This window comes from Chrysochloris asiatica, unplaced genomic scaffold, assembly GCF_000296735.1.
Source record: "Chrysochloris asiatica unplaced genomic scaffold, ChrAsi1.0 scaffold00195, whole genome shotgun sequence".
Lineage (NCBI taxonomy): Eukaryota > Metazoa > Chordata > Mammalia > Afrosoricida > Chrysochloridae > Chrysochloris > Chrysochloris asiatica.
The window spans coordinates 5619026-5632207 of record NW_006408713.1 but is presented as its reverse complement, the minus strand read 5'-3'; the positions used below and the strand labels follow the sequence as shown (position 1 = coordinate 5632207).

At 47.0% G+C, this 13182-nt stretch overlaps 1 protein-coding gene across 1 annotated transcript in view; it reads right to left on the bottom strand.

Annotated features, from left to right (window-relative positions):
- The window catches only part of SLC6A3 (solute carrier family 6 (neurotransmitter transporter), member 3), an 87305-nt gene extending 74538 nt beyond the window's left edge, over nt 1-12767 (bottom strand). The window contains exons 1-3 of the mRNA XM_006872377.1: nt 12757-12767; nt 9566-9896; nt 7493-7624 (exon numbers count right to left, since the gene is read on the bottom strand). Coding sequence (XP_006872439.1) covers nt 7493-7624; nt 9566-9851 — 418 coding nt within the window. The 5' untranslated portion in view covers nt 9852-9896; nt 12757-12767. The remainder of the gene's footprint in view (nt 1-7492; nt 7625-9565; nt 9897-12756) is intronic.
- Nucleotides 12768-13182: the final 415 nt, after the last annotated feature.

The window sequence follows — 13182 nt, the reverse complement described above, 5'->3', positions numbered from 1 at the left end:
AAAGTGTATGATTTGTTGAATGTAAAACTGATGGTCTGCCCTGTAAACTTTCACTCAATCCAGTTTCCAAGGCTGTGAATCTTTACGGGAGCAAAAAGCCTCATCTTTCTTCTGTGGATCAGCTGGTAGCTTTGACCTGCTGACCATGAAGTTAGCAACCCGATTCATAAGTGTTAGAAACCTTATGGGACAGTTGTACTCTGTTCTACAAGGTTGGTATGAGTTGGCATCAGCTCAACAGCAATGGGGTATGTCATCATGGGCATCATGCTCGGTAAAGCAGAAGGTCAGTGAGAATGAGGGGACCTTCCAGCAGATGGACAACGACCACAACAATCCACTCAGACATACCAATTGTGAAGCTGGAGCAGGACTGGGCAGTGTTTTGTTTTATGTAAGGTCACCATGAGTCGGAACCATCTCAACAACCACAACAACACACTGTCGCTGTGGTGATTCTAGTAAGAAGCCGGTACTTGTGGTTGTAAGTCTGCTCTCTGAGAAACTAAGGAATGAACCTGCCCCGTCAGCCACATCAGGACGCCATGTTGTTTCAAAGTTCATAACCCACAGTGTTCCTCAGAAGGGTTTCTCTGGTAGGGAGGTGACAAGGATACCCAACTTGAAAATTTTTCAAGGTTAAAATGTAGCAAACCAATTCCTGAGATGTAGCTTTTGGCAACCCAAAGGTGTTTTTGACAAACACTAGAATGGATCCAAATTCAGTTTCTGAAGGACAAACTGACTTTGCTTTTGGTATATCCAAAACGCACACTGATTGGTCAGTCCTCTGTCAGAGTAGACCAGAGTGCTGACTCTTCACAACAAAGTGACAAACCTCCACTTGTTGGTTGGGCCCAAGAAGAGATGGACATGCCTCAATCAGAAAGATGCTCCGTGATGCCTGCCTCTTGTGGGTGTTATCAGCAGCCCTGGGAGCCCAGATGAAGAAACCAATTCCTTAGAAAGGAGGTTGCAAGGGTCAGTTCATCATTTGAGTTCTGTCTGGGAAGCCATGTGCTTGGATCACTGAAATGTAGCCCCGCACCGACCCTGCCTTCAGCAAGTTGATCTTACATTTCCCAGACACACAAAATCAGCCATTATGTTATAAAGATGTTCTTGAGGCCATAGTTCATGGCTCACTAAGTCCACTAAACAGAATGCCATTGATACATGCTTTTATCCTTTAAGCCAGGGAAAACTGCCTGCCCCAAGGAGGTACGTAGTAAGCTTACACTTTCTAACATTTTCTAATGAAGACTTGATATGTTTCTCTATGTCTGACAATCTCAAGCATCGCTCACAATGCCAATTTTCCTAGATTTTTATTTTCCTATTCTTTATGTTGCAAATATTAACTGTGTATTTGATTTTGTTTCATTTTAAGCTATCATATTTAATTCTTTTTGCAAAGAAGAATGTTCGATAGATCACATTGAGATATCATTGGATATAAAATATTATAAGTTAGCATCCTGCTTATGGTGGTGCCCCTGTGGCATACGTACGTAAAACAAATTTTGTCATTGACAAACCCAGCCCAACCCAACTGTCATCACGTCAATTCTAACTCACAGCAAGTCTATAGGAGAGAACGGAACGGACTTGCTTCATTGGCTTTCTGATGTTATAAACCTTTATGGAAACAGATTGCCTCATCTTTCTCCTGCAAAGCATCTGGTGGGTTCAAACTACCAACTTTTCAGTTAGCAATCCAGCATTTAACCCAGGGTGCCACCAGGGCTCCTCCACTGACAGACAGACAACCTACAAAGAAGCCTCCTGGTACAGTGGTTACTCAGCCATGCCAAAAGCAGCAAGCGTTCCCCTCCAGCCTTCCCAGAAGGTACTTCTGCTCTGGAGCATCCATGGGAGCTGGCTTCCAGAGGGAATGTCACAGACAAATTTCAAGAATACCAGCAGACGAAGCACTCTCCGGAGGCCAGAGTCCATGGATGCTCCAGAGTTGAAATGCCTTCTGTGGTGGGTGACTTTCAGAATAACGCTTACGGTAGGTCAGCCCTTCCATTCCCTGCATGAAATGCTGGGAGGAAGGAAGGAGAGATCCCTTCTTTGGTGCCTGATGTCTTTAGTTCCATCTGCTGACTCTTTCTGAGTGTGTGTATGTGTGCAGGAGAGAGAAAGAGTGCTTCAAAGCGCCATTCCCTCAGGAACTCTGTGATGGAAACATGTTAGTGCTGAAGACCAGATAGGGAACATTTAGGCCCTATGATTCACTCTAAGGGTTTGTGGAAAAGATTGTGTCTGAGTACCATGCATGACTCATGGCCTCTTCCAAGCAATTTCTCACCAACACTGCCACTGACACCATTGGCTTGACCACCTGGTTTTCTTAGGCCGAGGGTTAGGATCCCATCGCAGACCCACAAAGGGGAGCAGGAAATGGGCTCCAGGAAACTCAGTTCTCTGTTTCTAGAGACTCACTCCCAGGAACATGCTGCCCGCATCACCACATCAATGATTCTGATCAGTTTAACTGACATCCTCAATTATCCAGGTAGAGTCCTGGTGTGGCACCATGGGTTAATGCTCTGGACTACAAGGTTGGCTTGAGCCACAAGATCGGCAGGTCAAGCTCACCAGCCGCTCCTTGGAAACCCTAGGATTGCAATGAGTCAGAACCAACTTGATGGCATTTAACAACTCATTCTTGGTGTAGTGGTTATGAGTTGGGCTACTAACCTCAAGGTCAGCAGTTCAAAACTACTAGCTATTCTGTAGGAAAAAGAAAGATTTACAACCTCGGAGATTCTATACAGGGTTGCTGTGAGTCAGAACCGACTCCACAGCACATGACCACCTCCACCACTCAATCATAACGAGACACGGACAAACCTACAGTTATATTAACTAAAATGAAAAACAAAGAGATAAGAAGGAAAGAGATGCCGCAGGCTTCAGGGTGTCCAGGGAAGCCTGGCTTTGACCTCATCTAGCTCAAGGTGGACAATGAATAAGGAAAACTGAAAAACAATGAACGCATTCGAATTATGGTGTTAGCAAAGAATACTGAATATGCCATGGACTTCCAGAAGAGCAAATAAATCTGTCTTAGAAGAAGTACAGCCAGAATGTTCCTTATACGCGAAGATGGGAAACTCTGTCTTCCATATTTTGGACATATTATAAACAGGGACTAGTCTCAGGGGAAAGACATATCATGCATGGTAAAGTAGGAGGTCAGTGAAAAAGAGGAAGGCACCCAAGGAGATGGACCGACACAGTGGCTGTATCATGGTCCCAGACATAAGAACCATTGTGAGGATACCACAGGACCAGGTGGGGTTTCATTCTGACATACACAGAGTCCCTATGAGTTGGAACTGACTAGATGGCACACAGCAACAGCAACTGGGTAGCACAAATGCTCTGCACTTGACAGCTAATCTAAAGGCTGTTGGTTCAAACCCATTCAACGGCACCACGGAAGAAATGCCTGGTGATCTGCTTCCATAAATCTAACAGCCAAGAAGACACCATGTACGGAGCACAGCGCTCTTCTGACAAACACGGGTTTGTCATGAGGCAGATCTGAGTTGACAGCAGCTGACTTGGTTTGCTTTAACTTACAAAGTCATCACAATCTACCAAGGTATCATCCTATGGACGAAATCATACCTAAAGGAATGAAAAATTGCCAGTGAGGAACTGTAGCTCTATTGATATGAAACTATTCAAGGTGTCTCCTTTTAAAAAAAAAAAAAAAAATCCAAGATTTGTGGCATTGATTCATTTATCTCTTCAACCAACATAGTACTGTGTTGCTTACAAAAAGATACAAAACTCTTTTGTCTAGATGGGTGTCTGGTGAAAGGAGATGGGGATAAGATTCTTATGATTCAATAGTGAGTAATTGTTATCATGACTAACTGGGACTGTCACAACTATAAAGGTAGAAGTTTTGTAACAAAAACAGAGGAGCAGTTAATCTTACAGTGCAGAAACAGAGGACTCTAGGTCCATCGAGTGGAATGTGGGACCTTATCCAGAGAAGCAGCGACACCAGAGATGGAGGCAGAGATGGGGACATGGAGAGAGGGAACAGCTGAGGATTCTAGATTGATAGGAAGAGAGGGACTGAAAGCTGGCGACCAGGAGGCAGACTTGCAGAATGTACCCTTTGGTGGTGTAAATTATTATATATGCCTGAGTGTTTAAAATAAATAAATAAAAGTTAAAATAAATAAATAAAGAGCTGAAATGAATAGCGAGAAATACTGTTGACTGATGGTACATGGAGGGGATTATAATCATTGTAACGAAACACAATAAAAACTTAAAAAAAACAACAACACAAAACTCAAAAGCATAAATAAAAAAAACAGGCTTACTGATTGAACTACGCCCTTTAGTCATCCTTCAGAGCTAGAACTGAGCTCCATCCTGGGGCTCAACTTTCAGCCAAACAACAGACAGGCCTGTAAGGTGACCAATCACATGAGGGAGGTATCGATCTCTGAGAACAATCAAACTTATGAGACCACCAGGGTAACATTTGCCCAGGGATAAAGCTCAAAAGGGGACAGGGAAGAAGGATGAAGGGAAATGGGAAATGCAGGAAGAAGTGGGAAGAGGGAGGAGCACAGTGTAACATGGTGGAGATAGTAATCAATGAGACGAAACAAAATGTGTTTGAATTGTCGAATAGAAAACGAAGCTGCTACGTAAACTTTCACCCAAGTCACACACACACACAGATACCAAAGCTGAAGAGTTCACTTCTGGTGGTTTACAACTCTCCTTAATAAGCTGTGAGGAGGCCGGGGTGTGAACGGGAGACTCACTAGGCCTCTTCTGACCAGCCTGGGAGTCATCAGACCCGCACAAAAGCTGACACCAGGTGAAAGAGCGTGAACACAGGTCAGTGACTTGTTGTGCAGACATCTCCGGAGGTCAGATGACATACCCATCTCTGCTTTCTTAAGAGTCTCTATAATGGGGTGGGGTCCTGATGTCAGTAAGCACTGGACTGCTAACCTCAAGGTTGGCGATTCAAACCCACCAACAGCAATTCAGAAATGCTGTGCAGAATCTCTATGAGTCGGAACCTACTTGACTGCACTTAACAGCCACAACATTATAGTTGTATATTGGGTGAAGACAATCTACTGCTGTCGAGTCAGCTCTGACTCACACTGACCCTGTAGGACAGAATCCAACTGCTCCTTATGGTTTCCAAACTCTGTCAGCCTTTTTGGAAGCAGACTGCGTCATCTTTCTCCCACAGAGTGGCCAGTGGGTTCAAACCACTGACGTTTTGGCTAGCAGCTCAACACTTCATCCACTTCACCACCAGGGATCATGGGCTGATAAGGCAGTCACAGCTATTTAACCAGAAGGAGCTTTGGTAGCGTAACGGGTTACAAGCTGGACAGCTAACCACAAGGTTAGCAGCTCGAATCTACCAGCTGCTCCATGACAGAAAGATGAGGCTTTCTGCTTCTGTAGAGATTTGTTGTTGTTGTGATGTGCCTTCAAGTTGGTTCCGATCCATAGCTACCCTGAATAGGGTTTCTGAGGAGTGGCTGGTGAGCTTGAACTGCCGACCTTGCAGTTCAAACTGACTTTGCAGTCCAGCGCATTCACCCACAGCGCCACCCCAGGACTTCATTTTGCCCATAAATCCCTCAATATCGCCAGTGGTAGTGGTGACGGTGGTGGTGAGAAGCTGCTTAGAACTTATTAAAAGGTTGTCAGTGATTTCCAAGTATTTCAAAGGCCTAAATCATAAGAATCAGAAACCCTTAGTGAAATGGTGGTGGTAGATGTGTGCTATGGAGTTGTAGTGTGTTTTGAACTGCTGAAGCTGTCAGCCTTGTGGTTCACAGTCCAATACTGAGCCTACAGCCTCACACCCGGAGTGTGAGAGGGCAGGTCTCCTTTTATATAGAATGTTTGAGGGAGGGTCCAGAATTGTTGTTGTTGTTGTTAGGTGCCATCAAGTCGGTACTGACTCAGAGCGATCTTATGCACAGCAGAATGAAACACTGCCCTATCCTGGGCCAATCTCACTATTGTCATGCTTGAGCCCATTGATGCTACCATTTTATCAATCCATCTCGCTAGGGGTCTTCCGTGCCTAGGAAAAATCTACTAAAATCATAAGATTCTCCAACTCAGCCATTAAGGACGAGCAGCAACGAAATGCCCTGGAAAAGCCAACATACCTGACCAGTCTCTGCATTTCACCACTACACAGGGTTCATTTCTCCACGTGGGATCTCAGAAGCTCTGAAGACTGGACTCTGATTAAAAACCCACTGACCCATTGAAAGTGCTTCCTGGGCTACCTACAGGGCTTCCGCCTACTGGTCTCCCAAACAGATCAAATTTCAAGAACTTCAGAGGAAATCCCCCAACACATCTTATATCCTCATCTTCCCAGTATCAGTGGGTGTATCCCACTGATCTATGTGACCTCCCTGACCACTGGCTCCTAAAAGGCAGTGTCAGCCCAGTGGGCAGGTGTGACCCAGAGGATGGGCTTGGAGATACACACGAGATGGATCAAAGTGTGCTCTGCCCTTCACCAGGTGACCAATGGGGAATTGCTCAAGCCCTGTAATACTTGGTGGCTGCATCTTTAACAAGTGGACAACAGCAGGGAATCGTCACAACAGGGCACTTTGTTAGGACAAGTGAGGGGACACTTGGGAAGGGTGGGCTGCCAGGAAGGTTTTCTGGGCTCAACATGAGGTGGTTTCATTTCATTGTTGCTCCAGATTCCTTGAGAGCTCAATAAGTAAATGGGGGTGAGGGGGAAAATAGATGATAGATGGATAGAAAGAGAAACCAATGCATAGATAGATAGGTGGATGAATGGATAGATAGAAGACAGAAAATGGTTGGACGGATGAATAGATAAATACATTGATACAGAGACAGATGATAATGGATGGATGGATGGATGGATGATAGACAGAAGATAAAAGATTGATAGGTAATAGATAGATGATGGATAGATAGATGGTGGCAGATAGATGACGAGTAGATAAACAGAGATGGTAGATGGTGGATAGATAATGGATAGTGGTTGGATAGATGGGTATATATATCTATATATAGATATAGATATAGAGAGAGATGGTGGATAGATAGAGATATGGCAGCTAGATGATAGAGAGATAGAGAGATATAGGGTGGTGGCTGGATAGATGGATAGATGGAGATGATGAATAGATGATTGATAGATGGATAGATAGATAGATGGTGGCTGGATAGATGATGGGTAGATAGATAGGGTAAATCGCTTGCTAGCTAGCTAGCTAACTAGATGAATGGATGCTTTATCTTATGTACTATTCAAACACCTTGACAAGAGAATTGCAAATGAATTGCACAGCCATTTCACTTGGGGCCAAGGGAATGTACTCTTGGGTCCTTGGTCATTACAGATTTTAAAAGTAGAACTTATGTCTACACTCCACCTGGGGGAAGTACACACAGAGGTGTTCTTTCCTGCACATACCTTTCAGAATTGGGCAGATCTTCCAGACTCCGGCAGCCCCTTCCCTGTTGAACTGTCCCAGGGCCAGCTCCATGTAGAAGAGTGGCATTCCGGCAATGACCATGAAGAAGAGGTAGGGGACCAGGAAGGCGCCTATGGGAACATGACAGCCCATTGAGGGGGGCCCACATGAAGGTCTGATTCTTACCATCTGAGCTGCTTGAATCTTGTACCCGAGGCTCCTGTCTCTGTTTCAAGTGGGAGGCTCCCTGGACAGCTCCAGTGGTAAGTCCCAGGTTGGGGTGAGTGATCCTTTCACCTCAATGCCTGTCCCCCACGATCCTCACTGTCCCTGATGAGACCTCTAGTTGTCCTCAACCCCAAGCAGAGCACATGAAGCCCCATTCATTTTACAGTTCTTTCCTGGGACCGCTCCTTCCCCTGACTGTCTGATAGCTTTTCTGGGGGAATGTCTGTCTCCTCCCCATCTTAACCATAAATCCTCTGGAATGTGGGATTCCAGCTCCTGTCCTGACCCTCAGCGAGCTCCATCACCCAATTCTTGGTTCTCCAACATCCAGAGTCTGCCTCTATCTGGGTTTAGAGCTGTAGTTCTGTCCAGTAGGGCCTACCCCAGAGGCTGTGAGCTCCTCCCAGCAGTGTCCAGCCCCTCTATGCCTACATGCCCAGACCTGGACACAAAGCATAGCATCCCATGGGTTCAGTCTCTTGAAGCCCTGTGGCTCTTCCTGAGTCAGGGAGGACAGGGGCAGCGAGGGGAAGGCATGGAGAGCCTACAGCTCTGTCTGTGCAACTTACTGTAACTGCTTTGCCTTAGCTTTCTTCTCTTTAACATGGGTATAATGATGCCCACCTTCTCCAAGAAGCCTTTCTGAAGCCCTTTACTGTACACCACAGATAAGCCAATAATAGATTGTGGAGAAAGGGCCAATGTTGGTCCATGGGAATGAGTAGCCATTTAACCAGCTTCTCGACTTGAAGGTGTTAGGTGACTCTGTCCTTCTTTTGGTTTTATGACTCATATTCAGAGATGGTCACGACTATATGGCTGCTTGAGTCCAGGAAATGGTGAGATAAACGAGTGGAAATGGGTACATTTCTAGGACTATCATCTATTGCTTCAGACCGCTTACCCTTCATTCTCTTCCCAGTCTCCTTACTTTTTTCCTACTTGTCCTCTTCCTCTTTCCATGAACCCAAAGCTCACATGATGACTGGGTTAGAGAGTGGGGCAGAAAACACTCCCATCTCCCAATCCAAGTTCAAGGACCTCTGATTACTTTGCAAATACTGGGCAAGCAGTCACTGATACCATCCATTGGGGCTTTCAGAATTTTTTTCCAAAGTGCAAAAGAACTGTTGGAAACAGAAGGCAAAGTCCGGGTGCCTCTGCCTACTTCAAAGTTCCGTCTTTCCTGGCCTCAGTTTTCTCAAATGCAAAACATAGACATGGAATCCGGTTGCTTTGAGCTCTGTGTTTAGAAACCAGGCTTTGCAAAATTCCTGTGATATCATATGTGCCCCACTAATAAGGAGCTCTAAAGGAGCTCTGGTAGCGTAGTGGTTATGAATCGGACTGCGAACCTTAAGGTCAGCGGTTCGAAACTACCAGCTGTTCCGCGGGAGAAAGATGAGGCTTTCTGCTCCCGTAAAGATTTACAGCTTCGGAAAGCCTGTACAGGGTTGCTATGGGTCGGAACCGACTCCACGGCACTTAACAACAACAACAATAAGGACCCCTGGTGGCACTGTAGAATAAGCACTGGACTTCCAGCCTCAAGGTAAATAATTCAAACCCATCAGCCACTCTGTGGAGAAGAGATGAGGCTTTCTGTTTCCATAAAGAGTTATTGCTTCGGAAACCCTCTAAAAGGGTCGCTGTAAGTCCAAATCAGGTGGGTGGCAGTGGGTTTAGTTTGGGTTTTGGAATGCTAAGCTAGAACTCCTTTCCGCTCAAGATGATACTAGTTCCTTGTCAGCATCTTCCAATTCCTTGCCAGCACTGCCTCTAGCTAGTATTCCTTGGGACCTCCAATCTAGCAGTATGTACTACAGGGGTGAGATGGGACTTACCACCGCCATTTTTGTAGCAAAGGTAAGGAAACCGCCAGACATTGGCCAGGTCTACTGCAAAGCCAATCACAGAGAGGAGAAAGTCGATCTTCTTGCTCCAGGTCTCCCGCTCTTGGGGCTCTATGGTGGTCTGTGGCGGGTTGATGAGGGTGGAGTTTGTGAGCTGTACTCCATTTTGCTCCTTGACCAAAATGAGCTCCACCTCCTTTGGGCTCATGGCATTGGGCTCCTTAGCCGGAGCCACCATGGAAGACATCAGTCCCATTGAACATTTGGTTTTACTCATGGGCAGACTTGGAATCTGGAAAGTCTAAGATTTTTCCCTCTTGGTCTTCATCCAACATGAAAAAGAAACATACAGAGGAATGCAATTATTTCACAGATCAAGACGATGTGTGTGCCTTGTTTCTAAAGCAGAGATCTGATGCAAATACATTCCCAACACCTAAGGTGGCAAAGCCTAGATTAAGAATGGTCAGAGCTTGGATCAAAAAGAAGGCACTGAAAAAGAACACATTAGAAGGTCCAGGACAGAGAAAATGTGGAACAAAACTCAAAGTCATAAAAAACCCAAGGCCTACTTGTCAGACAGAGATTGGTGCAACCCCAAAACTATGGCCCTTGGTCACTCTTCAGATCTGAACCTGAGCTCACCCTTGTGGCTTACCTGGTGTGGCACTGGGGGTTAATGCGTTAGACAACAGTCATTTGAACTGCAAGGTCGGTGATTCAAGCTCACTAGCTGCTCCTTAGAAACCCTATACAGGGTGGCTATGGGTCAACAGCATTTAACACCAACAAAACTAGGTATATGGAGTCCTGGTGAGGCACTGTGGGCTAATGTGCTGGACTGCAAAGTCGATTTGAACCACAAGGTTGGCGGTTCAAGCTCACTAGCTGCTCCTTGGAAACCCTATACAGGGTCGCTATGGGTGGGAAGTGACTCAACGGCACTTAACAACAACAACAACAACAGGTCTGTGGGGGAGAGGAGACACACAACAAAGCACCATAGGATAATCAACCATTTGAAATCAACAAGGCAGCAATTACACAAGGACAGAATTCAGGAGGGTCAGAACAGAAAGAAGACTGGTAACAAGCGACACAGGGAGGAAGTGGGGAAAGTGAGGTTAACTGGGGGCATCGCAGTCACTGAGCTGAAACAAACAGTATAATCTGTTGCTTCAGTTTTAAACCATCACTGATTCATAAGAAAAAGGTAAAGTAGTGATGAGGAGGTTCTGGTGGGAAGGAAGGCTGGTAGACTGCTCAGGGCATTTTATTTTGTTCCCTCTCCACCCCAAAGAGATCTGTGTTGGAAGAAGTGCAGCCAGAGTGCTCTCTGGAGGCCAGGATGGCCAAACTTCGCCTCTCATATTTTGGACATATTGTCAGGAGGGACCAGTCGCTGGAGAAGGATATCATATTTGGTAAGGTGGTAGGTCAGAGGAAAAGAGGAAGACCCCCAGTGAGATGGATTGGCAATGTGACAGCATCAGTGGACTCAAGCATGGAAACAATTGTGAGGTTGGCCCAGGATTGGGCAGCATTTCATTCTATTGTACATAGGGTTGCTATGAGTTGGTACCAACTCGACGGCACCTAACAACAACAACCAGCCCATCCATCCATCTTCTTTCCTATCAAAAATGCCGTGTTTGTGCAATCTCTAATTCTGCATCACAATAATCATGTAGAAATGTCACCTCCGCTGTGCCTTCCTCCCATTCCTGGGGAACATTTTCTCCTCTCCAAATGTTATTCACGAGCAAGCCTTATAAACAGACTGCCTGTGTATTCTTTACTTTCAGTGATGAGGGGAAATTTTGCATCATTGAAAGCAGCCACAATAAATCCCCAAACAAAGCCTGTAGCCACAGGACACAGGAAGATTGCTCCATACAATTCCAAGGCTACAAATCTTAATGGAAGTAGACTTCCACATCTTTGTCCTGTGGAGCGGCTGGTGGGCTCGAACCACCAACTCCTCAGTTAGCAGTGCTAATCACGGTGCCACCAAGCTTCCCTTTCCAGCCACAGCAATGGACATTTAATAAATCACTATGAAAACACTTTAAGGAATACCTGAGCTGTCCACAGCCCCCTGAGGAGATGAGAAGTGGGACTAACTGGTCTACTTAGCCACTTTACCTGGAAGTCTTTTTCAAATGGCTTTCACGAAAGTTTCGATAATGTACCAATTGGGCTGCTAACCTCAAGGTCGGCAGTTGGAAATTACCAGCTGTTCTGCGGGGGGAAAGATGATGCTTTCTGCTCCCGTAAAGATTTACAGCCTCGGAAACCCTGTGCAGGGTCGCTATGAGTCGAAACTGACTTCGTGGTACTTAACAACAACAACAACAACGGCATAGAAAGCTAGGAAAATTGACACACGTCACGGCTAAGAAAGACATCTTTATTTTTTGTATTTGGACCCACCAGCAGTGTCTCACACAAGCGCTCGTGAGAGGGCAGAGGATAGCAGGGCCGCGCGTGAAGCTCAAGTGAGACTCGCTTTCTCTGCATCCAAGTCCGAACACTCACAGCATAAAATCACTGTAACCACCGCTCTTTCAGGTGACTTCTGCGTATCAGTGACAAACCCAACACACATTCCTCAGACGGTAAAGAGCACGTGGAGGAGGGAGCCTAGGCTTTGGGTCTTGAAGCACATCGGGACGGAGCAGGGAAGTGAAGGGAGTGTAAGCCGCAGACGATCAGCACCCCCACCCCCGTTTGCGAACGCCATGCTCAGCCACTGGAGAAAAGCAGACCCCACTCCTGTGTCCACAGCCTCAGAGGCGATATTTAGGGATAGGAAGCAAACATGGATCTTTTAGAAAGGGTCTTTCCTCCTAGATCCCCGGGACAAGAAGCAGCTCGCTGAGAAACTGCCATTGCGCTGGTCCTTCACGGTACCAGAGACGCTCACAGCCCGCAACGCTCCAATCCAGGTCATCCAAATCAAAGACAAACGCATCTTCTTCCAGGATCTCAGGGGCCCACGGTACGCTCACCTGCGCGCTGCGTCTGGTTCGGGAGGAATCCAGCTCCAAGCTGCAGCCACAAACAGCCGCGCGCCTGGAGCCACGGACCTGCCTGCACCCAGACCATGCGCTCGCTGGCGGGGCCACATACGAGCTCCGAGTCGCCTTCCCACTAGAGGTGCCTCGCAGTCCGGTCCTTACCTGCCCGCCCGACGGCTTCCTCGCCAACCCGCCTGGCTGAGGACAGGCACCTGCAGGTAAAGTCCGCTGGGGCTGGGCTCCGGCTCCGCGCTGGGTGGAAGCTGCCCTTCACTTATACGCCCAAGGCGCCCCGCCCCCGCCTGGCTCCACCCACCCCGTCCCACGCCCCCTGCCCCCACCCACCCCCTCCGGGTCCGAAGTCGTGCGCGTCCTAGCCTTGCGCGGGGCCATGCCGAGAGCAGCCTGTGTCTCCTCCCTTTGCGCTGCACTCTATGGCTTTCCCGTGTGCCTCGTGAGGCTGTCGGGGCTCCCAGGGTCCACTGATAGCCATCCATGCCCAGAGGCGTGGGAGTCCGCGGGGAGGCAGCGGGCTGCGCAGGGCCCTGGACCACACAGATCGCTCCCCTAACATTCCCTTAACTGTTG